General features: G+C 35.6%; 2 protein-coding genes across 2 annotated transcripts in view; one reads left to right on the forward strand and one right to left on the reverse strand.

The window, feature by feature from the left end:
* Nucleotides 1-27,598, reverse strand: part of AVEN (apoptosis and caspase activation inhibitor) — an 86,279-nt gene that overhangs the window by 42,747 nt on the left and 15,934 nt on the right. The window contains exon 2 of the mRNA XM_039705025.1: nt 23,293-23,473. Coding sequence (XP_039560959.1) covers nt 23,293-23,473 — 181 coding nt within the window. The remainder of the gene's footprint in view (nt 1-23,292; nt 23,474-27,598) is intronic.
* The window catches only part of CHRM5 (cholinergic receptor muscarinic 5), a 46,184-nt gene continuing 23,260 nt past the window's right edge, over nt 4,675-27,598 (forward strand). The window contains exon 1 of the mRNA XM_039705024.1: nt 4,675-5,618. The gene's annotated coding sequence lies outside the window, so the exon portion shown is untranslated. The remainder of the gene's footprint in view (nt 5,619-27,598) is intronic.

Below are 27,598 nucleotides of genomic sequence, written 5' to 3' on the forward strand. Positions count from 1 at the left end.
GCTTATAATGGAAGTGCTGACACAACCTTAACTACAGCAGTAAATGTGCTGCTATTATGAAGTTGTTATGGCAACTAGAAAGATCAAACAGAGAGAAAGGAAGAATATGCATAACCAAAACTTCAAAATCTTTGATGTGGTCACCCACAAACTCTTCCAAATTTTGTGGTCGCAGTGTTATTGGTCCTTACCTTTACAAAAAGCAAAACAAAACAAAACAAACAACCCAAATAAAACTGCAAAACTTGCCTTTAACACAGGTGAGGAGTAGGGCTGCCAAAACAGTGTAAAATCCAAAACAAATCCAAGGTCATAATCCATTTTGTTCATGAACAGTCTAAAAAATAGAGTCAATTGAAAGATATCTGGCCAGCATCTGGTGAGCACACATTCATTAGATAACACAAGTTAACAAACAACAATTATGCAAAACTGTTCAGTCTTCAAAACAGTTCCATAATTTGTTACCAATATGAAGAGTTTAGTAACAGCAACCTGCTGTAATTTGGCTCAATCAAACAGACAGCACATTCACAAATACTGATCCCATTAATTAAAATGTGATTAAAAATATAATTGAAGCTCATATATTTGTGAAACAATCATTACTTACTCTTCCTAATACTGTGTTAAACAAAAGCACAAATCTTTGGCTGGTTCTAATATTGAAATAATGGGAGAAAAAACATACCAAGGCAGACGAATTTTAATACAAAAAAAAAAGCTCAAAGTATGATTTCTAAAACAAATTCATTAGAACCAGTGTCAACACCCTAGTTACCTTTCCCAAAAAAATTTAATATTTTAACTGCAAGTGTCATTCTTGCAAAATTTCACTGAAAAAAAATTCCAACAAAATGATAGCAGCAACCAATAGCAAGAGAAATAATGTTAAATTATCATTATTAGGAGTAGCAGTATACATTTTTATTACAACATTCTATCCAAATTCATCTACTAGCAATGCTTTGACTTGAAAAGTAGAAAACAAACTATTTCTCTGTCTTTTCAAAGAATTTCATATTAAAGCCACTTTTTCTCAAGTCTAGTTTTACTAGCATAACTAAAATCTAGCTAACACAAAAGCCCTCAGATGTCTGACATGATAAGAGTTGTGCTAAGTACTTTTACTCACTCATTTCCTAGGTAACAAAAACGCCTTTTCTTCTAAACTATCTCATTCCATTTTTCTTTTCAGCTTGTTGATCTATATAATTTTCCAGACTATGGGAAATACCCATTTAATGAGAAGAGAATCAATTTTAAGAAATGCCTAAGTATGTACTTTCACTGAGAGCTAGCACATATTGCTGTTAAATTAAAAATTATTTTAAGATTTAGGCTTACACATTCTTAAGTCAAAAATTATTCAGTGTTAATTATCCAATTGATTTAAAAATTTTAAAACTTTGAATACTCTTTTTTATTTTCAGACACAACGTATTCTATATTAAACATTGAAAAAATACAGTTTTGCAGATGAACTTCATTTAGCTGGAAGATAATCAAATATTCCATTGACAAAAGAGAATTCTTTAATCTGCAATAATCAAGAATTATTGATATGAGATCGCAACAAATACAAAACTGTCCTCCCCCCGAAAAAAAGGGATAAAAGAAGGCAAAAGACTATTTTGTTCACAAAGGCAAGAAATACTTCTAAGCAACAAAAGCAGAAATAATGATGACATTTTCTTCAGAACATTAGTTCTTCAGCAATTTAAAAATTCTGATAAATACACTGCTTTTCTCTGAAAAGCAATCACTAGTTATCAACTTGCTTGAAGCAGCTAATCTTACAGCTCTCTAAAAGCTGAATGACAATATTCAGAAAAAAGGTAAAAATACGATTTCCGTGTGCATAAGCTGTTTGTCAGATAAATAGTAAATACTTGATAAAATTCTCAAAAAGAAAAATGCTTAGAAGTGTTCTCTAACACTATGTCTTCTTTCAGGGGTTTTTTCAAATTAATTTTCCCATTAATTTACAAAATTAGTGATTATCACACATTTTATAATTTGTAAAAATGGTTCACTGAGATACAGCTTTACTGACCACTCAGTCTTATTAGAAAAATGTTTTTTCCAATATATTTGATGAATTAGTTTCATACAGTGGGGGTAATATTTGGCCTTTAGGACTTGAAGAATCTATAATTATTAACTGTACATGGACTAGCACAGACAATACCCGGCTTAACACTATTTGCAAAGCTACTAGCTTTGATACTGTAAATATTAAATACCACTGTGAGATTGCAATGAAATTTCAGTGAGCTTTCAAATCAAATGGTCACACACTTAAAATGCAAAATGTTTTTAAGAAAGCATTCTGCTCACTTCTTATGCAACTTTTAAAAAGCACTCTTCATAAAGCAGGTAAGTATATAATTCACCCTAGATCCAATTTTCAGGTGCAGAGTTTCAACCTATTGTTAACTAAAGCTACATAGTAGGTTTTTGTGCATAAGACCATTCAAAAAAATAGGAACTGAAATAGAAGTCTGTCCAAGTATGGGACTTTTGCCTCACTACAAAGTTAACTTTTCTGCTGTCACAAAGTTATGCAGAAGACAACACATCTGTGATCCAAATGAAACAAAGTAGAGGGGTGTAGTCTGTGATTCCTTACTACTGGCTCAGAGGTGTGAAAACTTCATGTCAACTGATGTTATTCATGGACAAGGAATCCCTCATCAGACCACTTTGTGAGTCCAAGATAACCCAACTGTGCAAGGAAGTAGTCCCCTAGTGCAGCACTGGCTGTCACGCAGCAGATATCCAGTCACAAGATGGATACAGGCCCTTTGGAGTACTCAGTGGTGCACGCTTGAAGCAAAAGCTACTTCAGTCACACCAGCAACATTCTCCACCACAGATGTTCTATATCCACTTTGGTCATGCAGCTTATACATAACTTATTCCTGTTGCAGATTGACCAAACAGAAAAGATTTTCAGAACATCATGCTAAAAATACAATTCTTTGTGCTATATTCAAGGTTGAAAATTTTAACCATCTTCATCTTTAGTGTTTTAATTCTTAACACCAATCTTGTCTTATCCCAGACTAAAGTTGCACATCAAGATGTCAGAATTACTGTCATGCCCTAAATTTTAACATGCTGCTTTATCCAAGTTATCGTCATCCTCATCTCCAGGTGTAAGACAGCAGAATACTTTTGATACTAACACACACACAGCTCAGTTTACCTTGTCCTGAAGAGGGGGAAAAAAGTGGGAGATATATATATATATACACACATACATATAAATTATTTTGTTCTTCAGGGGATAATCACAGGGGATATTTGAGTCCTCTGTTTTGGGATTTGTGAAGGGGGAGGCAGACCAGGTTAGTGTTTGTCTCCCAAAAGACTATCTGAGAATACAAAGGTTGTGCTTTGTCAGATAGCAGTTACTTGGAAGGTTTTCATAAGAATCAACACTTTTATGAAATATGGTAATAAATATAGGACACTTTCAGTTCAGCTTGGGCACCAACTCCAAGCACGGACTGTGTATGTGAAGACAGAAATCATGAGAGAGAAAGTGTTAATATTATTTCAGAAAGTATGCCTCATTCCAGTACTTTCAGCATGGACTTTATATCATCTACCCATTGTATCCTTGGCAACTCGACTTGTTATCTAAAGAGACAAAATTGACAACTTAGATTTAAAGTTACAGCCATCATGTATTTCTAGGCTTGGATTTGGTCTGGAGCTAGATAGAATACAAGCCAGAGAACAAAAATATTCCAAAATTTATTTGAAGTGATATAAGGGCATAACAGTGCTCATGATTTTTGACTGGATAAACTAGAAAAAGCTTTATCCAGATGCTCCATCATTCTATAATAAGGAAGATGAAGATAAGTTAAGTTTTCCTCTTCAGCGATGAGAAAAGTTCCTCATACTTAGAGTAAACAAGTACAAACCAGCAGAACCAGGTTTATATTTCACCCTGGTTTTAAAGGAGTCATCATCTTATCTCTTCTTCACCTTCAAGGTACAGAAAGTAAAAAAAGAAAAAAATTGATTGCAAACATTTTCTTGTCAATAAATTTAAAAAGAAAAGTTACACTAAAGAAGATTCTGGGAGAAAAAAAACAACCCTCTATTTTGAGGAAAAGTTCTGAACATCGCATTATTTTCCCCACAATCATCACACATTGCCCTTAACAACATTGATACTGCAAATGAAGATTTTACCCATCATACTTTATATTTATGAAGGCTTATGCTACACTGAAGTGACTTCTTCAAAATATATTATTTTTTCCATATTAGCCTTGAGAGAGAAGCTCCTCAACCTTAAATCACAGAATTTAAATTTCTAAATTAATTAGAAATGGATTTGTGAGTGTCTATAATACAAAGTGTGTAATGAGTTTGAACATAATCTTCATACAGAGAATCCTTTGAAAACAGTTAATTTAAATGTTAAGGTTTCCTTTTGCAGAGGAAAAAAAGAAGAAATGTGTGGGTTTAATCTATAAATTAAGTTATAAATTAAAACGTACAAGACAACACCAGGCTCCCCAAATGAAAGGCTACACGAAGCAAAACACAAACCATGATTTTTAAAGCAGATCCATTAGAACATCTTTTTTATAAAAAGCTAGCTTTGAATAGACCTTAACCTGACTGGAGTTTTTAACCCTGTGAATGACATCCACCCTGTCAAAACAGCTCTGGTCTGTTTTACCTGATCATATCCCAAAACATCAGTTTTTTTCCTGGTTTGTTTCCTAATGATAAGCTGTTAAAACACAGAGAACCTATCAAACCTAGTATTATCCTCTGCTGCTTTTTTCTTCTAGTACACACTGCCGTCCATCAGAAGAAATAATTAATGGTTCTATTATGTATGAAAGTGTCATCCTGTCAGTTCAGTGACTGGTTTGAATAGCTCATATCTGCCACTCATTGATGCCATGCGTGCTCACTGTCCTGAGAGATGACAAAACACTACACCCTTTAGGATTTTTCCCCCTCTCTCTAAAGCAGCATTTCACATCTGTGTCTGACAGAAGCATGAGAAGCTGAGAGAGGCAGACCTTCATCATCCTTCACAGAATAATGTTGCATGGATTAAAAGTTAAGATCTGATGTCTACTGATCCTGCATATTTCCTACAAAAAAATCTAAAATGTGGAGGCTACCAAAATGTGAAGGGAAATAACTTTTCAGTGTTGGAATAGCACCAGAAAACAGATGGAATTCACTGGAGAGAAAATATTTAAATGATTTTTTTAGATGGGTGCTGAATACTTGAGTTGACTGGGGTCGGTGCATTTGCCTTTTTTTAATATGTTTTTTGGTTGGGAGGGAAAGATGCAAAGTTCACAGGTCCTTTCTGTTACCTGATCAGGGCAGAATTAACAAAAAAATCCTGAATGTAGAAGAACTCAGATACTGAAGATACCTGGAAATAAACTGAAAACAACCAATATGACAAGAGCAAAGCAGCAGTGAACAAGAAGACGCTGTGAAAAAGAAATCACAAGACGAGAGTGCACAATGCATTTCAAATAGAAAAAAGCTTCCTATCTGCTGAGTGAGTCTCAGTATATTCTGACAGAGCACAGACAAAGCTTCAATCAAGTATCTCCTAGGTAAGCTTTTATTTCATATTTGATTGTTTATCACATCAACATATAGTTTAATATATTAATAATAACTCAATTTAAAATTCTTTTACTAACACTGAAGTTTATATTTTTCAATGACACATGTTTGATGTTCTTAGATTTCCTATACTGTAAAAATAACATCTCTCTTTTGATGCTAAGGTTATTCAAAGGAAAAACTCTTAAATTATCTCTAGACTTATACCAGAGTGAAATATTTCCTAAAATTTAAATCCTTGAAAATATTTTAATACATATTTCCATGCATGACTGTTAAAGAAAAAATTTTTAAAAGCCATGCTTCTGTTAATAGTACCACAAAACATTTACTGCACTTCATTATCTATTTAATCTGGCAAACCAAACAACATTTTGCACCACAGCAGCAGATGTAAGAGGGTATCTTTTATTACAGAATAATAAATCTCTGTTTATATAAAAGAATATTAAATTCAGCTAGAAGTGTTGATCAGTTATTTATGAAAGGTAAACTACAGCACAGTGAGGAAACAGCACCATGTTAATGCACTCCAAGGTACTGTGTACAGAGTGTCACTAAGAGGACTGGACTCCGTCCCCAAGTTAAACTATAATAAAGAAGGTGCAGATCATCTCCTTTCTTTCCCTCATTTATGGCATTCACATGAAACACACAGACATGAATTCTACATGAAAACAGCATGCAAAACATTTCAGAATGAGATTCTGCCATCTATTAGGGCTTGAAAAATGAACACTATACCTTTTAATCAAAAAATTACAATTAGAAGTCATAGAGAAAGACACATTTCCTCAGATACAAAAACCTCCCACAACCCTTGAAATTCAAAAAGCATTAAGAATTTTACATCATTTAACATACCATTTATATTATCACACTGGTCAATTTTGTAATCAATAGCAGCTTTGAAAAACTACATCTTTGCTGCTACTGTATTTTATTGTTTTTGCACAATGTTTTCTATTCATTTAGATGCAATATTTCTTCTAGCATTGTTTTAAGTATCTCCTCTACTTCTGTCTGTATCACTTCCCTTGTTTCTATCTAGAACATGTGATTATACGATATTCTTATTTAATATAACCTTCAGATCTTTCTGGGTATTTTTCTTTTTCTGTTTTGCTAACTTACTAAAACAGTATCTCTCTCTTGCCTGATGCTTGCTAAAGGCAGACTAATTTGCCATTCACAAATACCTATTATGAACCCTTCATTTATGTACAAAACATTTAAGAATTCTAGTAAGTGCTAGAAAACTGAACTTACTTGCCAAAGACTGGTAGAATAGTATAAAACTAAAAAACTCAAGTTGATAAGAAACAAGGCTCATTGTAGTATAAGGAGTCAACAACATACTCCCAAAATAAAGGCAGGATATGTGAAACAACTGCAAGAAAGGGGTTATCTCATGCATATTAATGTGGCATACTTTATATATCTGAAACTTATTCTACTAGTCACACTTTTCACTGCCATGGCACGGGGGAAAAACCCATTTCTCTAAGCATGCTTGAGTTTTCTGCTTAATACAGGCAAAGGCATTTCTATTATTCTAACCCTTTCCCATTTTCCCATTTGCTGTATTTAATGAGAATTTGATGAAATTTTTGCTAGTGCACCCATAACTCAGACATTTTGTTGTTGACAGGTTCCAGTACTCTCTATATTTCCCCAGTTTCTGTCCTTTTCCTCTCAATTATTTTTTCCCATGTCTCACTTCACATATCACCCTGATCCAGTAAGAATTCCTCCTGCTTCCTCACAAGTCCTATACAACATGCACTGATAATATGTCTCACATCCAACACACCAAAAAAAAAATCATAAGTGAGGAAGTAGGTTCTGTACAATACACACTAAAATAATATGGCTGTAAGTTCCAATAGAACCAGTTCATGATTTCTATAACTTGAACCATCAAAGCCCACTATAACTCAGTAATATTTGCAACAAGCAGCAAATGCAATACAGCTTCTGTCAGCTGACTTCAGAAGACAGCTTTGTATCTGCTAGACGTGATTCAGAGTTGGATATTAAAAAAGAGAGAAAAATAAGAACTGGAATTCAGCCTTTGTTTCTCCAAGTACTGTTCTCACACTACAAGTTATGTTAACTTCAATGCTTTCTGAGGTTTTTGCCTTCTCTTTTGTAAAAGATACTGCTTATCATGGCTTAAAAATAAAACACAACAAACAACACCCCCCCACACACCAAAACCACCAAACTGTAAACATGCCAGCTAACCAACATCCTTATTTAAGAAAAATCAGGTGATTATTCAAAGATCTCAAAAGGCTTACTCAAAAGCTTGTGTTTTAGAAACTTCTAAACTGACAACTGCACTTAAGGTTTTTTAAACTGTGTTGAAAATATGAGAAGGCTAAGAACAAGTGGAAAGCTTACTTGTAGGAAGAAGAACTGGATACAACTAATATTTTTTTCAATATGTAATCTTTTTAAAAGCTGGATTTTTTCAGATGTATTCATTAATATTTTTAAGTCATCAAGACAAATGCTATTTTTAAGTGCATTATTTCTCTCACTTATCCTCAAGGAATTCAGATGTATTAACTAAATGAATAGTTTATTATTAGTTGTAAAACCTAACCTTCCATGAAACCAGAAAGAAATATCAAAGAATCACAGAATATGCTGAGTTGGAAGGAACCCACAATGATCAATGGAGTCCAACTACTTTCCCCTGTACAGGACCATCCCCAAGAATCACAAAGTGTTTTCCAAAATGTGTTATTATGAAAAATCATATCACTTGAAAGAAGTAAGTCAATATTTCTTTTTCCACCTTTATCATAATCAGTTGTTTAAGAATCACTAAGCATCTGACAAGGATATCTTTTCATTTCCACTCTGTATTGAGTTGTTTGTATATGTGAAATGAATTAACCACATCCCAACATTACAACAGGCAATTGCCCAAAGAGAGAACATCTGCTTAGCAAAATGGCACATGTGGTCCATACATATGGGACCCCCTTCTCCATTAATTCAACAAGTAACAAATATTAAGGTGGTAATGTATGGTTTAATAAGTCCTTTAAAAATCATGTGAATTAGACACAAACCAAAAGTGCCAACTGCCTGATTTGGGCAGTTATCAGCTAAAAGAAATCCACAAATAGGAGCACAGACTTGGAGGTACACATATTGCTGAGCTGCTAGCCTGTCTTCTGCATTCACTTTCACGTCTATCAAGACCACTATGTTACAGGTAAAACATAAGGCACATTTACACTTCCATCCTCTTATTAAAAGAACTTATATAAGCTAATAGAAAGTAAGGAGCGAAATCCAGAACTTAGGCTCCTATAGTTAAATCACTGATGCAGTAAGTCTATTTCACCTTGAGTTACAAAGTAACACAAATATCACCATGGCCATTCACATCTCTCAAGCCCTTCATTAAATAATCTGCTGACTCCAAAAATTACTGTAATGAGAAAAAAGGTCACTAAAACACTTCAAACCATTTGCACTATAAATACATGAGCGTAGTATTATGCAGTACTGCTAAACAGGTGGAAAGAGTTATATTTCAAAAAGCCAACCTGACTGATATTGATTATATTCATATATATATTTTTCCATCTACATTCATATATATTTTTTCATATATATTCATATATAGGGAGTTGATGGTTTGGGGTTTTTTTTGTTGTTTGTTGGGTTTTTTGGTTGTCTTTTTAGGGGTTTTTGGTTGGTTGGTTTCGGGGGGTTTGTTTGTTTGGGGGGGGTGGTTTGTTTGTTTGGGGGTTTTTGAATAAATAAGCAGAGCCAGTTCACACAAAACCAGTATCTGGCTACAGGTGACAACGCACAGAGCAGACATTCAGGCCTCTATAAGTACAAACTCTGATTTAAAACAGAAGCATGAGGGAATATATACATTTATATACTGGTATATATTTTTTTTTTATTTTTTTTTACAAACATTTAAAACTGGCACATATAAACTGCTTTGGAAAGGGTCTGATATAAAGCAGCATCTGTATTAAAGGAAGTTTTGTTACAGCAGATGCAACTGTGTGTTCCTGGCAACTCAACCTGCAGCCCAACACCCTTGATAGACATCTGTTCAGCTCATTCCTCTTTGTTTGTGATACCTGGTCCTGAACCTACTTTTAGGTCCCGCAAGGGCTGCCTCCACACTTTAAATCTCAATTAACCAAACCTGTTAGCTTTTCCATTCTTTTTTTCCCAGAACTGATATCAAATTCACGGATCTACAGTTACCTAAATAGTTCCATTTGATATCATTTTTTCACTTCTAGAAAGACATTCCCTAGTGTTCTTCAATATTCCTGACACTAAGAGACATTAATAACAGCCATTTTTATAGTCCACCTCAATGACAGTATTGATGCTTTACAAGGAATTCAGCCTGCTATTCCTATGCTATATACTTATATATCAACCAGTGGTGAAGCCAGCAAGTGTGCTAAAAATCTTAAAATTACAGGAAAGTTAATTCTTTACGGGACCTCAGTACCTTCCAACCGTTTTGAACTGACACCATCTCAAACTTTAATTTAATGATTCTGCAGCTTACAAACAGGGAAGAAAGAAGCACATCACTTGGGAAAGGTCACCAGAAGTTCCCTACAGCCCCAAATTCTGCACAACAATAACCAAGAGTGTGAGTCTAGGGAAGACTTAAAACAGGGCACACATACAGGAATACTTCCTCAGAATTATTCTGCCTGCCTCCAGCTATTTGCAGTTCAGGGATTTTTTGAGCCTGAGATAATGTCTTATTTATAGGATAACCCTCAAAGTATTTTTCCAGTTGTTTTTGAACTAGCAAAAAACTTCAGTTTCCACAAGATCCTGTGACAAATTTCCATATTGAATTATGAGTAACATCAAAAAATACCTTTGCTTTGAATTTGCTGCCAGATAGTTCCATTTAATATTCCCTACTTCTTCCACTAGCAGAGACAATAATAATTTCTTATTTATCATACTAATCATTCTGTGATTTCACAGAGGGCTGTGGCATACTGTTCTCATCTGTCATTCCAGTTGAAAACCTCTTATTTTACTCTACTCATACTACCCTTAGCCATGCCTTATATATAAATTTTTCCATACTGTTGATTGCCCTGCTGGCCTTTGTTGTGTCTTCTTAATACTACTGTTTCCTTGTGGAGCTTCTGGGATCCAAAGTACAAAAACCCACACAAGGTGCCTGTGTCACTGATTTATATGGTGACACCATGATGTATTTTCTATTTTCTTCTCTATTCTTTTCCCAATTTCTGCAGTTCACTTGCTTTCACCTAAGGAGGAATAACAATCATCTCAGATGATTTTAAGTGTATAGGGACTGTTTACACACACACACATACTGTACTTCACTTTATGTTCATCTGCAGATAATTTAATCTGTCATTTTTGTGGGTTTTTTTCTGCAACTCTCTGCAGTCCCCACGCTACATGGAATTAGAAGAGAAATAAGATACACACTTTTAAAAGTGAACGTAACAACACACCAGATCAATGAGATCAAGAGCTTTAGGTGATTCTCCACCACTGAAATTCATAAAATCACAGAATGGTTAGAGTTGGAAAGTATCTCTGGAGATGACCTAGTGCAACCACCCTGCTAAACAAGACTTGCCTAAAATAGATTGCACAGGAACTAGTCCAAGCACATTTTGAGTATCTCCAGAGAAGGGAGACTCCACAGTCCCTCTAGGCAACAGTTCTAGTGTCCTGGAACCCTTGAAATAGTTTTTTCTCATATTCGGATGAAACTTCCTGTGTTTCAGTTTATACCTGTTGCCCCTTGTCTTGTCACTGGACACCACTTGAAAAGACTCCGGCCCCATCCTCTTGTCACTTGTCCTTCAGCTGATGATGTCCCCCCTCAGTCATCTCTTCTTGAGGCTAAACAGGCTCAGCTCTCTCAGTCTTTTCTCATAAGAGATGCTCTCTTGCTGCCCCTTCACTGGACCTGCTCCAGTAGCTTCCTGTCTCTCCTGTCCTGAGGAGCCCAGACCTGGACACAGCTCTCCAGGTGAGGCTCACCAGGGCTGAGCAGAGGGGCAGGATCCCCTCCCTTCACCTGCTGGCCATGCTCTTCCCAATGCAGCTCAGGATCCCATTTGCCTTCTTTACCACCAGGACACACTGCTGGCTCAGGGACAGTTTGTTGCCCACCAGCACCCCCAGGGCCTTCTCCACAGAGCTGCTTCCCAGCAGCTCAGCCTTCAACCTGTGTTCAGCCATGGGGTTCTTCTTCCCTTGCTGCAGGATCTTACACTTAGCTTTGTTGAATGTCTGCCCAACTCTCAAGACTGTCTAGGTCACGCTGGATGGCAGCACAGCTCTCTGGGGAACTGGCCACTCCTCACAGTTTGGTACTCTGTTCCTCCATGCAGGTCACCTGTGAGTAAGTTCGAGAAGAGTCAGTACCAAGCCCTGGGATGCAATGCCAGATAGAGCCCACTAACTACACTCTGTGGCACTGATCACAACCCTCCAAGGTCTGCCATCCTGCCAGTTCTCCATCCACCTCTCCACTCACTCATCCAGCCTGCACTTCCTGAGCTTAACTCTGAGGATGCTATGGGACACACGTCAAAAGCCTTGTTGAAGTCAAAGCAGACGTGTGTAAATGAAGTCTGACAAGAGCTTTTGACAGGAGCTGTACTAAGAGATCTGCCTTAAGTCAAACACTAACTAGTTCACAACTCGCTTTGATGACTGCTCATGTTATTCAGAAAAGTTCACCCAATCACAAAGTGTTTCCTTGGCTTTGTAATCTATGAATTTTACTGGCTATGCTGGGGTTAGCCTTTCATGTAAGATTTGAGAGAAACTTGCCCACTATTTTTCAATTTTTCACTATTTCCTTTAGTAAGGAATTTGAGCTAGAGAAAGAAACAACAGTAAGTGGTGTCCCTTCCTCAAATTTCACCAAACTTTACTGAAACTGGTTGGTTTTTTTTTTCAATTACGCTTGCTATTTCACATGTTTTGCAAGCTACAAAATGAAGGAACTATACTTGATGTTTCTCGGTAGTATTTTATCTCTACCATCTAAAAGCAAATAATGGCAAATATTATTTCATTAACAATTAAATAAAATATCTTGCAAGGAGAGGAGAAAGTTGAATAATTTCTTAGTTGTGACCAGCTGTCAGAACAGAGGTTTTTTTTAATTCATGCTGAAATTTGGACCATAAATATTCTTTTCCCCTACTGAGCAAGCTGTAAAACCAGGTCTTTAATCCATACTCCCTATTTTGCTTCCCAAACGGGCTCTACAGTTCACTTCCTCAGGTTCGTATAGTCACTGCAGCAGTAGAAAATGGTAGTATGTTCAAGTACTTTAAAGAAAAAAAAATTGCAAATAGAAACCCCCAAAAGGACAAAAGAGTCTTCTATTATTAAATGAGCAGACAAAAGAAGTATCTGCACACTGAAAGTATCTGCACACATGCACTGTAAAAGATAAACTATTTTGAAGCACAGACACTAAACACAAATAATCACTAGGGGTTTTTTGTTGTTGAGTTGGGTTTTTTTAAACAAAAAGATAACATGACCAAATCAAACATTTTAGACCCTTTAAAATTATTTGTCTCTAGTTAAATGTTACTTTACACAGAGATATTTATACAGACCAATTTTTTTTGACAAGCTAAAGTGTGCTTGTAAGGTAAAGGTATGAGTTCTGATGCTTTCAGATCACATTTCTACAAGTTAATTTAGTCATCTCATATTTGTAGGCAATTTTCCTCTAAGAGGCTAGATTATTCTTCCTGGAGATTTCTACTCCTCCTTCTTACTCTTCGTCCTCCTCCTTTTTTCATACTCAAACACAACTCAGAGAAATAAAATTGTCTGTGAGACAGAAATAGGATATATAAAACTAAGAGTAAGGAAACAATTAATAAGGCATTACGAAATTAGTAACAAAATAAACATAAAAGAAGGGGCAGACAGAACCATGTGGAGTTACACAAAAGAAAATTTAAAGCAAGAAAGTCTGCAGACTCTTATTTGCATTAGAAAATTTACTTCTCAATATTCTAACTGCAAGTGAGATGAATCAGAATTAGGCACCTAGATTTAATTTAGCTTAACCCAATACACAAGCCAATGCTTGCTACCACCCTTACTATTATCAATAGCAATTCTAGTATTTTACTGATTGTGCAAGATCTTTCCCTTCTCACCAGCTGTTCCATTTCATGTTCCTGCCAACTCTTTTGCACCATTCATGTAGTCAAATCAGGCAATGAGATCCATATCTGGTGATGGGCCAAAATCCATAATATCGCTGAAGTGTCTTTCAAACTTTTTTCTTCAGAAGAGGGGAGGTGACCTTAGTTTATTATCAAGGGCAGAAACAAAATATAAAGCAATTTCAAGCCAAATTGCTTGAAATTCAAAAGCAATTTGTCACACCAAATTCTATCTTCTAACAACTTTTGAAACATTAAGCATACCTAGAAGGAAGAAAACCAAACTAATAAGGCTCCATTGTAAGAAAGTCAGGGAAAAAGTGCTGTTTTCCATTAGATGCACTATGGTGTACTTCCTTGGACATTGGAAAGGTTACAGTGAACACAGCAAAGAGAGTATCTTTACCTGAAAAATACAAATTGTATAGACTGGTTGTCTGGAACTGTTACTCTTACACCCCTAGCACTTTATTTATTCAAAAAATCTAACTCAGATTACCTCCTATTACCAGTGAATTGGCAATTTACAACACTTGGTTTTCCAAAACTTCCATTCTGCCAGCATTTTCCCAGCAGAAGCTTAATCAAGTGTCTTGAATGAAAATTTCATTGCTATAAATATCTGCAATTTTAGCCACTAGCCTTTATGACACAAAAATCAATAGAATTATATCATGATTTTAAATCATTTCCATCTTGAAATAGTTCTTCCACATTGCCCCCTTTCATTTCGTAGCAAGCTGATACACAATTTTCTGTATATTGAAGCACATGCATATACTCAGTCAAAGAAACCCATATATCACAGGCTGTTTCCAGTCAACAGTACAAAAAGAAGCAAAGAGAGTATGATCACCTTTACAATCCAAATTATCTGCAGCGTATTCAGAAATATCATGCTTTATAAACTCAGACAATGAGAGTGTACTGTCAAAGGAAGGTCATCTGATTCACTTTCCAGTAAAGTTTGAAAATTAGTCAGAATCAAGGAAAATATAATTCTTCCCCACTTGCATTCCATTCTGACCCTCAAACATGACTTTTATTAAAAGAGTCTTTAGTTCACAATTTTACACACACAAGGGCTTGGTTGGTAAGAAAGGACAACAAAGGGATACAAAGAATTCCCTTGAGGCTGGAATAGACAGTTAATACAACTCTTGTTTTAAAACAAGCTTTGGCAAGGCTCAATATGCCTTTGACATTCTTCAGAAAAATTATTCAAATCTAGAGAAAAAATAAGCTGTTTCAGAAAAAAAAAATCTTTGAAGTGCTAAGAAGAACCATCTTCCTATACAACACGCAGAAACGCTGAAGATGCCACTTTCCTGATGAGCTGAGAATGAACAATAAATAGGCAAGAGAACATAGAACAGATGAGGAACCAAAAAGTGATTTGGACAAAAATATGAGGCAGGGGAAGGGTAAAGAGAAAGCCTAGACTAGAAGTTGGATGTAGGAATCAGGAATTCTTGAACAATAGGATAAGACCAAGGAAAAGAACAACCTCAAAATTAATAGGTGTGACGAAAGGACACTAAAACCAAAAGTATTAAAAGAAGAGCAGGACAAGGAGAGCCCAAGCCATCAAGACCAGATTTGAAGAGAAATTTCAGGATTATACATGGAATAAGAAGAAAGGAGGAGCTGTAAACGAGGTTAAGGAAGAAACAGGCACTCCATATCCTTTAGAGCACTATCTACTTCACAGCCCTTCTTTCACTTCGAAACTGAAAACAGCACTGTTCCTTGCAAATGAATTTCTGACACTATTGCTAGAATATGTTTCACCATCTCTTCTCTCACATGCAGGCTGATCACAACACTTCTTTGGAACATGAATCAACGAACAAGGAAACATTCCGATCACAGTTATTTTGTTTGTTAACAGATATTAGGAATAAATGCACGCTTATGAGAAACAGAACAGCAAATGCAGTCTGGTTTCTATAATTAAACTAATCGTTACATCTGATAGTTTTATAATTTTTACCATAAACAAAACTTTCTAGCTCTAGAAAACTTTGCAGAATTTCCATTTCTATTTTGTTTCTCTCTCTAACGTAAACTGCTGAGAGATGGAACAAAAATATTACGATTAAAACAAACACAGCTCCTCCAAATTAATCAACATCTTTTAGTACTACCATAGAAGTGATATATATTAATGTCTTTATTGGAAAAGAAACAGTATTTTATCAATAACAAAAAAAAAGTCTCTACTTTAAAAAGTGTACAGTCTAATTCAGGTGATTTAACAGTGGTCAGAATTTAACAGAATCAAAAGTGTAAAAAGAAAATCAAAAGAAAAAATCAAATCAATCAAAAGTCATATGCAGCAATAATGAAAATAAAAAAGTTTTTAAAAAATTCAAAGTAGGGAATAGAACAAAATAAATAAAAAGCAGTAAAAGAAGGAGAAAACTGAACAAGAATGTCACGGCAACAACACACTGAACTTTGGAAATGAATACTGGAATAAGAAATGTAAAATCTGAATACAAGAGTCAGAATAATTCAGTTTTGGTTAGGGGATTTCATTGGCAGAAATGTCAGAGATGATGTGGCAGAAACAGATGACCAAGATGAGGCCTAGTCAGGCAGAACAGTTTTGGGGGCTTTGTGAAAACAAAGGACATTATTAAACTAGAGAAACAGTCAATCAGGTGAATAGACATTTTTATCTAGGTTTCTACAAATTCAAGCAGTGTACATGAGAACAGCAAGACACTAATAAGGACAAATTGTTCCCATTTAAACATACTCATTTGTGATTTCATAACCAAAACATACTTCAACACAATTCAGCAGAATTACCATCAATATAAAGTAGCAGCAAAGGATTAAGGACCCAGTATTAGAGAAGGATATTGGCCAGAAAACCTTTTAAATCCAGAAATCTGGAACTTGACAAATAAACGAATGCACTCAAGATGTGACAAGTTAAAAGAATGGGGAAAAGTTTACCACACTGATTTTAATGGGAACAAAATTTAACCCCTGTAGTCTGTGAATCTTACTCTATTCAATTCTAAATCATAAAGCATCCAAACTTCTCTGAAATACTGAAACAGTTCAGGTTTTTTAAATTACTTACCAGTAATTATACAGTACTACCACTGATACTTAAAGCCACACAGTTCTAAGATATCAGAATGTTAAAATGAAGACATGTTATCCTACATTTATATTCAAATCACGGAGTCACGTTATACTTCCACACTTCAATCACAGTTTTGGTTGTATTTTAGATAAAATTTAGGACGGATAAAGGCACAGATATGAAAGCATATATAATGAGCACAGACTACCTATTACAGGAAAACACATTTATCAAGAAAATGTAATTAATACTTAAAATCTGGCATGTCTTATTTTTAGTTCAGACAAAAAAAAAAAAGAAAAGAAGACAGCTTGGCTTGTCTGATTAGAAAAAAAAAAGATGAATTTCTGTAATGTTAGGAACAGTTTAGGAAGAAGCACTGAGCAGATGGAGAACCAGCTTTCACTGATGCCAAGTCCTGTGATTTCAATGCAAATCTTTATTGTGGAATGGTTTTTTTCTGTTTGTTTAGGAGAAGAAAAGGAGTACAGGAGAAACCATTTTTTTGTTGATTTCAGATACCTACAAGTACATAAGCCAGAAGAAGTATCTCTTGGCTCTAGTAACAAGTCCAAAGTTGCAGACTGCCCTGTTGCAAATAAAACATGTGCAAGTGGAAATGAGACCACTTGGATATGAAGCCTCCACAGATGGGAAATGTTATCTACCAGAGGACCATCAAAAAGGAAATGAAAGTTCCGATGCACTGAAACGGGGCTGGAAGGAAAAGCAGGATAGGAGAGCATGTCATGGAAACTCAGAGAATGTTTAAGGAATGAGGTAGTGAAAACCAGAGAACATAAAGAAAGATGCAAATAAAGCACATGCCCTACCTGTTTATGTCAGGAGCACACAAATGAGCAATAGTTAAACGACCAGTTACCAACCCTTAGTGCAACAGTGAAATCACCTTCCAAGATCAGTAACCTGGCACCTGTATCTTAAAGCTGATGATAGGTAACCAATACTTCTACATTCTGCACAGAGGTCATGTCATTTGGAGAACAGTAAGAGCATGGAAGTTTTGCATCAGCTGAATTTCTTGGCCAATTTCTGGCCAAGAAGTAGCTGAGTTGTCAAGCAAGTACTACTGAAAAATGGGACCCTGATATATACAGTAATCCCAATCACCAATGAGTTTGGCATTTCTGTAAAGAAAACCAATTTTCAGCTATTCTCTATAATTCTAAAACTCAAAGGATTCTTTTTTAGTATTTGAACTGTGCCATGCTATTGCCATTCTTTTTGCTTGAGCATAATTACCATTAAAAAAGGAAACTGATTTACTCTTCTCTCAATTTTTTTTCTTTTTTCAAAAAAAAAAAAAGTTGGAAAACTCTCTCCTTGAGGTAGAAAAGTCAAAGGAAAACCTACTTTTAATGCAAGTTTATCTATTTAGGTTTTTCAAGATGGCCAAAGGTCTTTTTTGTACTTCGAATTCTCAAGCATGTACTGACCATGCAAATGACAAAAATGCAGCAATGTATTGCAATAGACATATCAAAATTAAACAAAGAACCAAAAGAAAGAGATTAAAAAAACAGATCAAGTGTTTAAGGAAGGGAATGTAACTGTTAGTCACAATTCTTATTCCTATTGTTCATTACTATTATGCTACAGTGACTGTTCTTTTGATTTTTATTCTACATTTTTATTGTATTTAACTGCTAGGTACCTAAAGAAATTATATGTATTATTATTATTATAAATTATATGTATTATTACAGTATCAAAACCATTCTCCCAGTTTTATTTGAATTGCACATTATTTCTCCATTTTAGTCTTTAATGCACCAGAATTATTCAGCCATGGCCTAAAAAACCAAATGTGAAAAAATTAATGTCCAAAATTATATTTTTTCTCTCGTAATCATAATCTTGCAATCCATGTATTGTTATTGAAGTTGTATGTTGGCAATTTTTGGCTGGTTTACTGCTAATGCTTACCACATTTAAAGAAAAGTAATCAAGTGCCTGGATACATTTTGATCAGCTCTATAATGATAATTTAAAAATACATTTTTAATAATCTATTCATAGCTAAAAATCTGATGAACAACTTAAGTCTACTGTAGGTCACTTAACCCTCATCTTTCAAATAATGAGGGCAGCTCTTCAAACATGGCAAGATTCTGCTCACAAAGTAAGTTTATCCTATCACTTCTATTTCTCTTGCTCTTTATGCTTCAACAGCATTTTCACTAAATTGATTCAAGAGCCATTCCCTGAAGGCTTCACATGGGACTTGTATTTTATATCAGCCAGACAAAAGCAACATGGAAAAGTTTCTATATTCAACATAATTTAAAATAAATAAATTTTAAAATGCTGAAGAAAAGAAACATACTTAACAACTTAAGCTGAACCCAGGATACCTATTTTACACAGAAAATATAATAAACCCTAACAAAGAAGCTCCATCAGGCCAGTGACATCAGATGTTATCAAAGGCACCTGGCAGTTCTTAAGACTATTTTCAGCTGCCTTTTGAACTATTCAGTATGAAATTTTCATGGTCTATTGTCTGCTTCAGGTGGCTTTTCCTTATCCTCCCATTACCATCACCTTGTAAAGGAAACCAGAGAATGACTTGAACATTTTTGTGTGAAAGCACTTGAGAAACTGTAACCACTTTCCCCGCCCTGAATCAGTAACTTGAAATCAGACTGCACAATGATTTTGCATGAAAGAGGTATGCTCTGTGCATTTTGTGAAAAATCTGACCTCACTTAGCCAAGCTACAAGCTTCTACAAATCTGAGTTTGCACCTAATTTTCACATGATCTGCTGAAGCTTAACAACCAGTCACTGCATCTACCTCCTCAGTGGTCTGCATGCTATCCCAATGTGCAAGGCAAAAGAATTAAGTTTCTTCCTACTTTCAGTTTTGAGTGAGACTCAGATTTTCCACTGTAGGAGAAGTCTGTGTTTAACAGGCTTTAGGTAGAACATTGACCACAAATTGTCACCCTGCATATTTCTGTAGCCTCACCTATGGGGATATCCCTAACACAGTTGAAAACAATGATCAGTCACTTTATATTGTTGAGTAACTTGAGTAGGAATTTGGGGATACTGACAGAAAATGTGGAGAGAAGATGGAAAATCCAGTTTATAATGGAGAGCAGAACTGGAAGCTTGAAAGAACAAACTGGGACTGACTAGAAAAGGAAAGAAACTAAGAGGAATATAAGATGTGGTAGTGAATGAAACCAAATGAGCAATGCCCAGCAGAACAAGACTTGGGGATCACCAGGAGCAGCTTCAGTCTGTTCAGCAGAACAAGACTTGGGGATCACCAGGACTGGTAAGAATGAGGGACAGATATTCTGTGTCTGACAGAATTTGAAAGAATTGGATTTTAATAAATATACATGGAAGGGAGCTGGCTCACAACAAAAGACTGAAAAAAGATCCACCAACAGAAATCAACAAACAGAAAAAGCAACAGAAGGAAGGAAGAGTGAGAAGAATTAGTAGGCAGGCAAGGGCTGACAGCAGAGAAAGAACATGCAGTCAAAAGACAGTCTGGGAATAGTCAGGCCTAAATATCAGACTGAAAAGACAGTCAGTGCCACACTAGAGATTGGTATGAAGCAGAGAAAGTTGGAACTATAAACAAAAACCTAAAAACACAGTGTTTGTCTTCAAACAAACACTTCTTTCTATTGAAAGATGTAACAGAAAACATCCTAAAAATTTTACGTTGTCTGCAACTATCTACAAACTCCTTTTTCCTCCTCAGACTTCCACTTCCCACCTTCCTCTGGTAACAATAAAAATGTAGCACAATAATGCATAACTCTGTTCCTTTCTTAATTCAAGCAACATTAATATTTATGTATTAGATTTAAAAGCTCTAATGCTAATTATCAACATGACACCCATATCACATAATATCTCATTTTGCTATTTTTAGGTTGATTTTAAGTAAAGAATTACGCACAGACACACTTATAAATGATATTAAACAAATAAGTACCAAGGACTTTTAATTCCTTGGACATCGGCAATTCTTCCATTTAACTTTGTTACCAGCATTAATTCTTTCTTTATTGCATTATCCCAAATTATTTTTTCTATGCTACCTCATTCAATTAACAGCATGTTTTCTGGGATAAGACAATTTTACCTTGAAGGATGACACTCTCTTTAGGACCCTGCATTCGATATTGCAGAACCTAACTGTTACACAGGAGAACAGGTTTTTAATCTGAGCTTTTGCTAAAGAACTCTTAACTGGCTCTATTAATTACATACTTGTGCATTAATAGTAAATAACAAGATTTTAAGAGTTTTTAAAGGTTTTGTATTAATGAAAAATTGGAAATTTAACTCAAATCCCTCTGCTGTACTTCCTAACTGCTTGTTGCAATTAAATTGAATTCATTCTGCATCTTCAGAATGCTGAACAGCAATATACTAACACAGCAATTATCAAATAAAGCAGATGTGTGAGCTTCTTCTCAGACCACTGCAAATAAATGACTGTATTCCCAGTTTTCACACATCAACCAAAGAAACTAAAGAACAAAGAACACTGCTGACACAAATTGCTTCTTTATGTCACTCCAAGAAATCTGCATTATTGTTTAGAAGGTACTTTTTTCATCCTCCAAAAGAAAGTACTTTATTCCACTGCAGTTTCTTATCGATTTATTTCACTCTAGAGAACAGTAACAATATATCCTAAAATAAAGCACTCTCTAAATCAAAGATTTAGAATTAAGAAATAGGATGCATATATGAACACTACCTTCCAATATTATCATTTGAGGCATTAAGAGACTCTAAAGAGTAAAATAAATGGGGAGGTAATACATGTGTTGAAGTATAACTTATGAACAATACTAATTAGTAGAACTAAATCATATTTTGTTATATCCTCAGTTCAAAAGTAGTATTCTTCAGAACATTTTAAAGATATTCTGAAGGCTAACTATTGAGTTATTGAAAAGCTGAACCACGGAGACATGGCAGCTCAGGACAGGTCTCTTGCCTTAAAAAGTTTTGAATTACTATATCTACTTTGCTCCCCAGATTCTGTTGGATACACATTTCTGAGATCCATACTATGTGCCTCGACTCCAGCATTGTTTGCCGTGCAATATGAGATTCAGAGACATTAATACACGTCATGATACTGTGATTAAAACCTGACAGCTTAGCCCCAACTTTACAATGTTCATGTGGAACAGAACTTCAGAAATTTATTCTTGCACAAAGAAACAAATCTCTGTTCTTTGTTTCTTTACTGTAGCTAACTTCTAACTTATCCTACCAAGCTGTGACTGAAAAATGCAATTATTTAGATTTGAGAGATTGCAGAATTTCCAAGGTACTACAAAAACTGCCATAATACATTGTTTGCAGCTTTTTACTGAATGGTATTCCAACACAATGGCACATCAAGAGTTTCTAAAATAATTTTAGGTAACTGTTTTTAGTGTGACAACCCTATACTACTAATGTATGGCTGAAGAACCCCAGCATCTAGTACAGACTGTCCCTCCACCGCCTCCTTTATCATCTCCTCTAAACAGAGGAAAACAATTGGTCATTATTTTCAAGGAGAGCAACACTTGCTATTAATGCACACATCTCTACAGTGCTGATCACAAATCTCTGTTGAAACAAACAAGAGCAAGCAGCTGCCTGTTTGTTGTGTTTAGTCATACCAGCAACCTTTTTTGTTTCCTGGAAAGCCACCCAATAACCAAGATCAGCAAGAACAAACTCAGTGTTACTGGATGCTGCACATGCTCAGACCCATCTTTTCACCAGAAGGCTATAAATGCACTGGCCAACATCCCTCTCTTACTTCCCATCTGTCACAGCTCCGTGCAGCCTGTATGCTATGAGGCTGCACCCATGGAGCCTTTCAACACTCTTAAATACATAAATGGCAGACTTACTAAGGAAGATAGGAATGGTATTCTAGGGTGGAATTTCATCATCAAGGACAACAGCCAGAAACGTAGTCATGTCTCAAAATACAGAACTAGAAAACCCTACAGATTGGAAAAGGCTTACCTGCTGAGCTAAGCAGCTCAGTGTTACTGGATGCTGCACACGCTCAGACCCATCTTTTCACCAGAAGGCCATAAATGCACTGGCCAACATCCCTCTCTTCCCATCTGTCACAGCTCCGTGCAGCCTGTATGCTATGAGGCTGCACCCATGGAGCCTTTCAACACTCTTAAATACATAAATGGCAGACTTACTAAGGAAGATAGGAATGGTATTCTAGGGTGGAATTTCATCATCAAGGACAACAGCCAGAAACGTAGTCATGTCTCAAAATACAGAACTAGAAAACCCTACAGATTGGAAAAGGCTTACCTGCTGAGCTAAGCAAAACACTGAAGTCTGTTCCTCTCTGTGACTCCCCAGCTTCATTCTGTCCCTCGTTTTCTGTATCCTCATAGCGGCTCCAGTTAGAAAATACCTTTCTTCTTGAATAGCATTTCACTTCTTCCTTCTCTTCTTCATGTCGTGATTCAGCATCATCATCCTCCTCTACCTGTAACATTCAAATGGACAGTTAAGCCATTGCAACTGAATAGCATTTTGTTCTGTATTTAAACAATCATTCATACCAACAATACCAACCACAAAAATAAAACCCAGAAAGACAAATCCATCTGGATCCCCACATACATTTTAGGTAGTATTATCTTTGTGAAACATATGTAATTCTTCAAGTATGTAAATAAAATCACTGAGTAAAGCTTTGAGTAAAACTACTGAGTAAAGCTGAGTAGCTCCTACACAGGATCAAGCAGTGACACTGATACAAGTTCCATGAGTTTCCCTCCTATTCTGAAAATTCATAATGACTTCAAAATAGCCTTCTTCCTAAAACTGAGAGCAATGGATATGGAGTGGAACTAAGAATTGAAACCAAGTGTCTCTGTCCCTGTCCAAGTGTTGCAGTAATACAGGTTTTAACTGAAAAAACCAATGTTTGTAAAGTGGAATAGGGAAAAGATGCATTCTCCAGAAAAAACATTTTGAAAATTGTGATTTATGTAAGAATTTCCATTATAATAAACTATAGAGTCAAATAATATGGAAAAATTAATCAAACGACGTTTGTGAAGTGGAATAGGAAAAGATACATTCTCCAGAAAAAACATTTTGAAAATGGTGATTTCTGTAAGAACTTCCATTATAATAAACTATAGAGTCAAATAATATGGAAAAATTAATCAAATTTAATTTCCTTCATGAAAGCTATTTTATGGAAATAGACATGAAAAACTTAAATGCACTATCAGTCAACCTACTTATCTTAACCTCTTAAAAAGTTCTAGGGTCAAAAGGAGAATTCATTGCAGAGTCAACTTAAAATACAAGCAAAACAGGCATTTGCCACAAGTACTCAACAGCTGTGGAAAACTCTCTATATATGCAGCTCTCCCAGAGCTTGGGTTTTAGCTGAAATGACTGTTGCTTCACAAAAAGAAAGATTTGCTTCCTGGAGGGAGGAGCACTCAACAGGCAAGAGATTAAATCTATCGCAATTACACAAACGCATTCCCAGGTGTCAAACAGATGACAAAAGGAAAAATATCCTGTGCATTCTCACTGGTTCTGTGCAATTTTGAGGTAAATTCTCTTTTCTTTGTATTCATCACAAATACACACTAGAATGGCTGTTGTAGGCAAACAGTTGGTTATGTGAGCAAGTAGACAAAGTGACAACTACATTACTGGAAACTGAGGCAGAGCTATAATTTCCATACAAATAAAGCCAAATCCACCTACACCAGAAAATCAAACCAAACTTATTTCTTCCCTATTCTTCTCCTATGAAATGAATGATTTGCTATAATACAGCAAACCTAGTGAAATTCAGTTCCCAAAATAACTTGGAGCTGATACAATTCACAGGTCAAAGCAACAGTGCTACAAAGACAGATCAGTTTTGCACTTTATTTTTAAGAAAAGATCAGAAACATCCTATGCATCCTAAGCAACTATGACATTATAGATAAGTATTTATCGACTTGTTTGAAGAATTCACTCCCTTAAGCTGTAAACATAAAAAAACCAGGAGTACCACTTCCATAGTTCAACAAGCTTCCAGTTAACTAGTATGGATACAAACGTTTTCTCTAAAACCAGACTAAAATCTTTTTCACTTTTTGTTATTAGCAGTATATGCTATACTTGAAGGAAATTTCCCTTCTTAGAAATGAAATAGTTAACTTCAAGAAATAAATCACAAATTCTCAGGAGTATTAACAGCAGCTGTGCAACCTGGTTCCCCAAGTACTGTCCTGAGGCTTACTGTTAAAACAAATAAAAACCTGCTTCCATTTCCAATAAATATTCAGTGGAAAATCTTACATGATGCACCATCAACTACAAAACAAAACTGCAAGCAATCACAATTGAATAGTCAACATTCAATCAATTTAAAGACATGTCAAAATTTTCAAATACGTTAAAAAACTTATCAGTGAAACTTCAGAAAATAGTTTGCTTCTAACATCTCACAAGACAGATACCAAGTAACAACTCCAGAAACTCAGAAACATTACACCTTAATCACCCTTCTCTTACCTGCCTATTCAGCTACACCATATGCTACTAACATTGTCACCCAACCTTACCGAAAATGAGTCTTAATCAGTACAGAGCAAACATCTGTCCTATGTGTAATGAAATAAACTACTCTCTTGCCACATTGTCAAATAACAAAAAATACAAGCTGAAACAAATTCTAGAAGCCAACTCAGATATAACCTTTAAAAAGTATTACTCACATAAGGAGAAAAACATAGGCCTTTAAGCTATCTACATGTTATTGCTCAGCGTTCTAACACAACTTGATACCACAGGAGGTATAGCATCTATCTGCTGTGCCTCAGCTCGGACAGTAATGCATCACCACTTGCACATTTCATTGAAATTTTCAAAGTATCCAAAGCATGCAAAAACCCAGCTGAACAAAACCAGGAAACCTTCAGACTATTTTGTATATCAGAAGAATGAAAAAAATGAGCCCAATATTCCACCTAAACACTACAGCACTCAAACAACAGTGAAAGGGCCAAGCTCCCCTGCAGAGGAACTTGCACAATTTGTGGTCTTCTGCCAAGCAATACATTTTTATCTTTATGAGAGCCTATGACTGCACTTTTCTTCTAAAGGAAAGCTAAGTGCATAGCACAAATGACCACAATCTGCAGTCTAACAGAGGAAAAAAATACTTTAGTGCACTAATTTTACATACAGGTTTGGGGACAGTATGGTATTGAGAAAATATCGGAAAGTGGGCTTTGTGTTTGACTTCTCTGACAGATGAGAGCACATTGATGCACGTGGTTCAGGAATGAAAAGTGTTTAAATGAAGTAAACATTGTTCTGAACAAGTAATTTCCCCTGGGGTCATCCTTCTGCACTTCCCTGGAAGCCAGAGTGGTTTGGATCAAAGTACACAATGGAGAAAGTGCAATAGTAACCTCTTGCATCCCGTTTAAATTACTCAACCACTATTCACAGTAAGTGCAATCAGTCCTGGCATGTTAAGTACATGTGTCCAAGCACTCAACAAGAATTGCTGAGCTCACAGCCCTTTTACAAAACAAAACTCAAAGTGCATTAGAAGTGAGGGCTTCCATTAAAACTTTCTAAAACTGTACTTACTACCCTTAGGAAGCCACAGGAGCTAGAGCTTATAGTCTTCTTCCTGTTCAATTCTGGTTATACTGCAGGAAAAAAATTAAAACTCTTCATCTTTGTCACTTAGAATATTCTACAGTAAGAAATATCAGACGTTCAGCTTACCTTTCTTTGGGCCAACTGCTGTTCCCTATCATGTAGGTATTACACATTATTAGATTTCTGTTCTTATTTATTTTGCAGCATTCCTCCCAGTTCTCTTCCCAATATGTCACTTTACAGTATGTAAACTTCATATGAGCTTTTTTATTAATCTCTTAGAAAGAGCATAGCTATTTGTCTTCACTTCCTTCCCAAATTATCTTTATAAAATCTTCAAAATTATATTGATCAAGTGCTAATTTTCCCCTTTGTTACTTAATCTCTGTATTACTGGTTTGGATATTACAGCCACAACATAGTCACATTTCCTTAATCTTTTCCATTCTTTATTAAGGACACTCACCTACAATACCCCAGACATCATATATATCCACTCAGAGCCACAATAAACAGTCACTGCCATACAGGGACTCCTGCATATTTATGGACACTCATAACCACTGTCTATTCCCCACATTTGCTGCTCTCACAAGCAACAGCACACACGAATTCCCTGAATAAACTTCTGTCGTGATTCCCTTTTCCCTTCATGGAAACTGCTGTACAGCTATGGTCAAGTGCAAGGACATTCAAGCTTATCTAGATGTCTCAATCCCATTTTCTCTTCTCATCAGGATAAAAGGGTAGCAAGACAAAATAAAAATATTCTCTGGGTTGAATCTTATCCAGACTATCATCTGCATCACGAATAAGCACATATATTTTTTTCTCATTTATATTTAAAATAAGGTGTATATGCAGAGATAATTAATCTTTTGGTTCTCATCCTAACTTTGGCAGCATCCGTTAAGGCCAAATTTTCACAGAAGGGACTTCTAAGTCAAAGGGTCAAAAAAATGTTTATAATTAAGCA

Source organism: Passer montanus, unplaced genomic scaffold (assembly GCF_014805655.1).
Source record: "Passer montanus isolate IOZ18808 unplaced genomic scaffold, ASM1480565v1 scaffold18, whole genome shotgun sequence".
Classification (NCBI taxonomy): domain Eukaryota; kingdom Metazoa; phylum Chordata; class Aves; order Passeriformes; family Passeridae; genus Passer; species Passer montanus.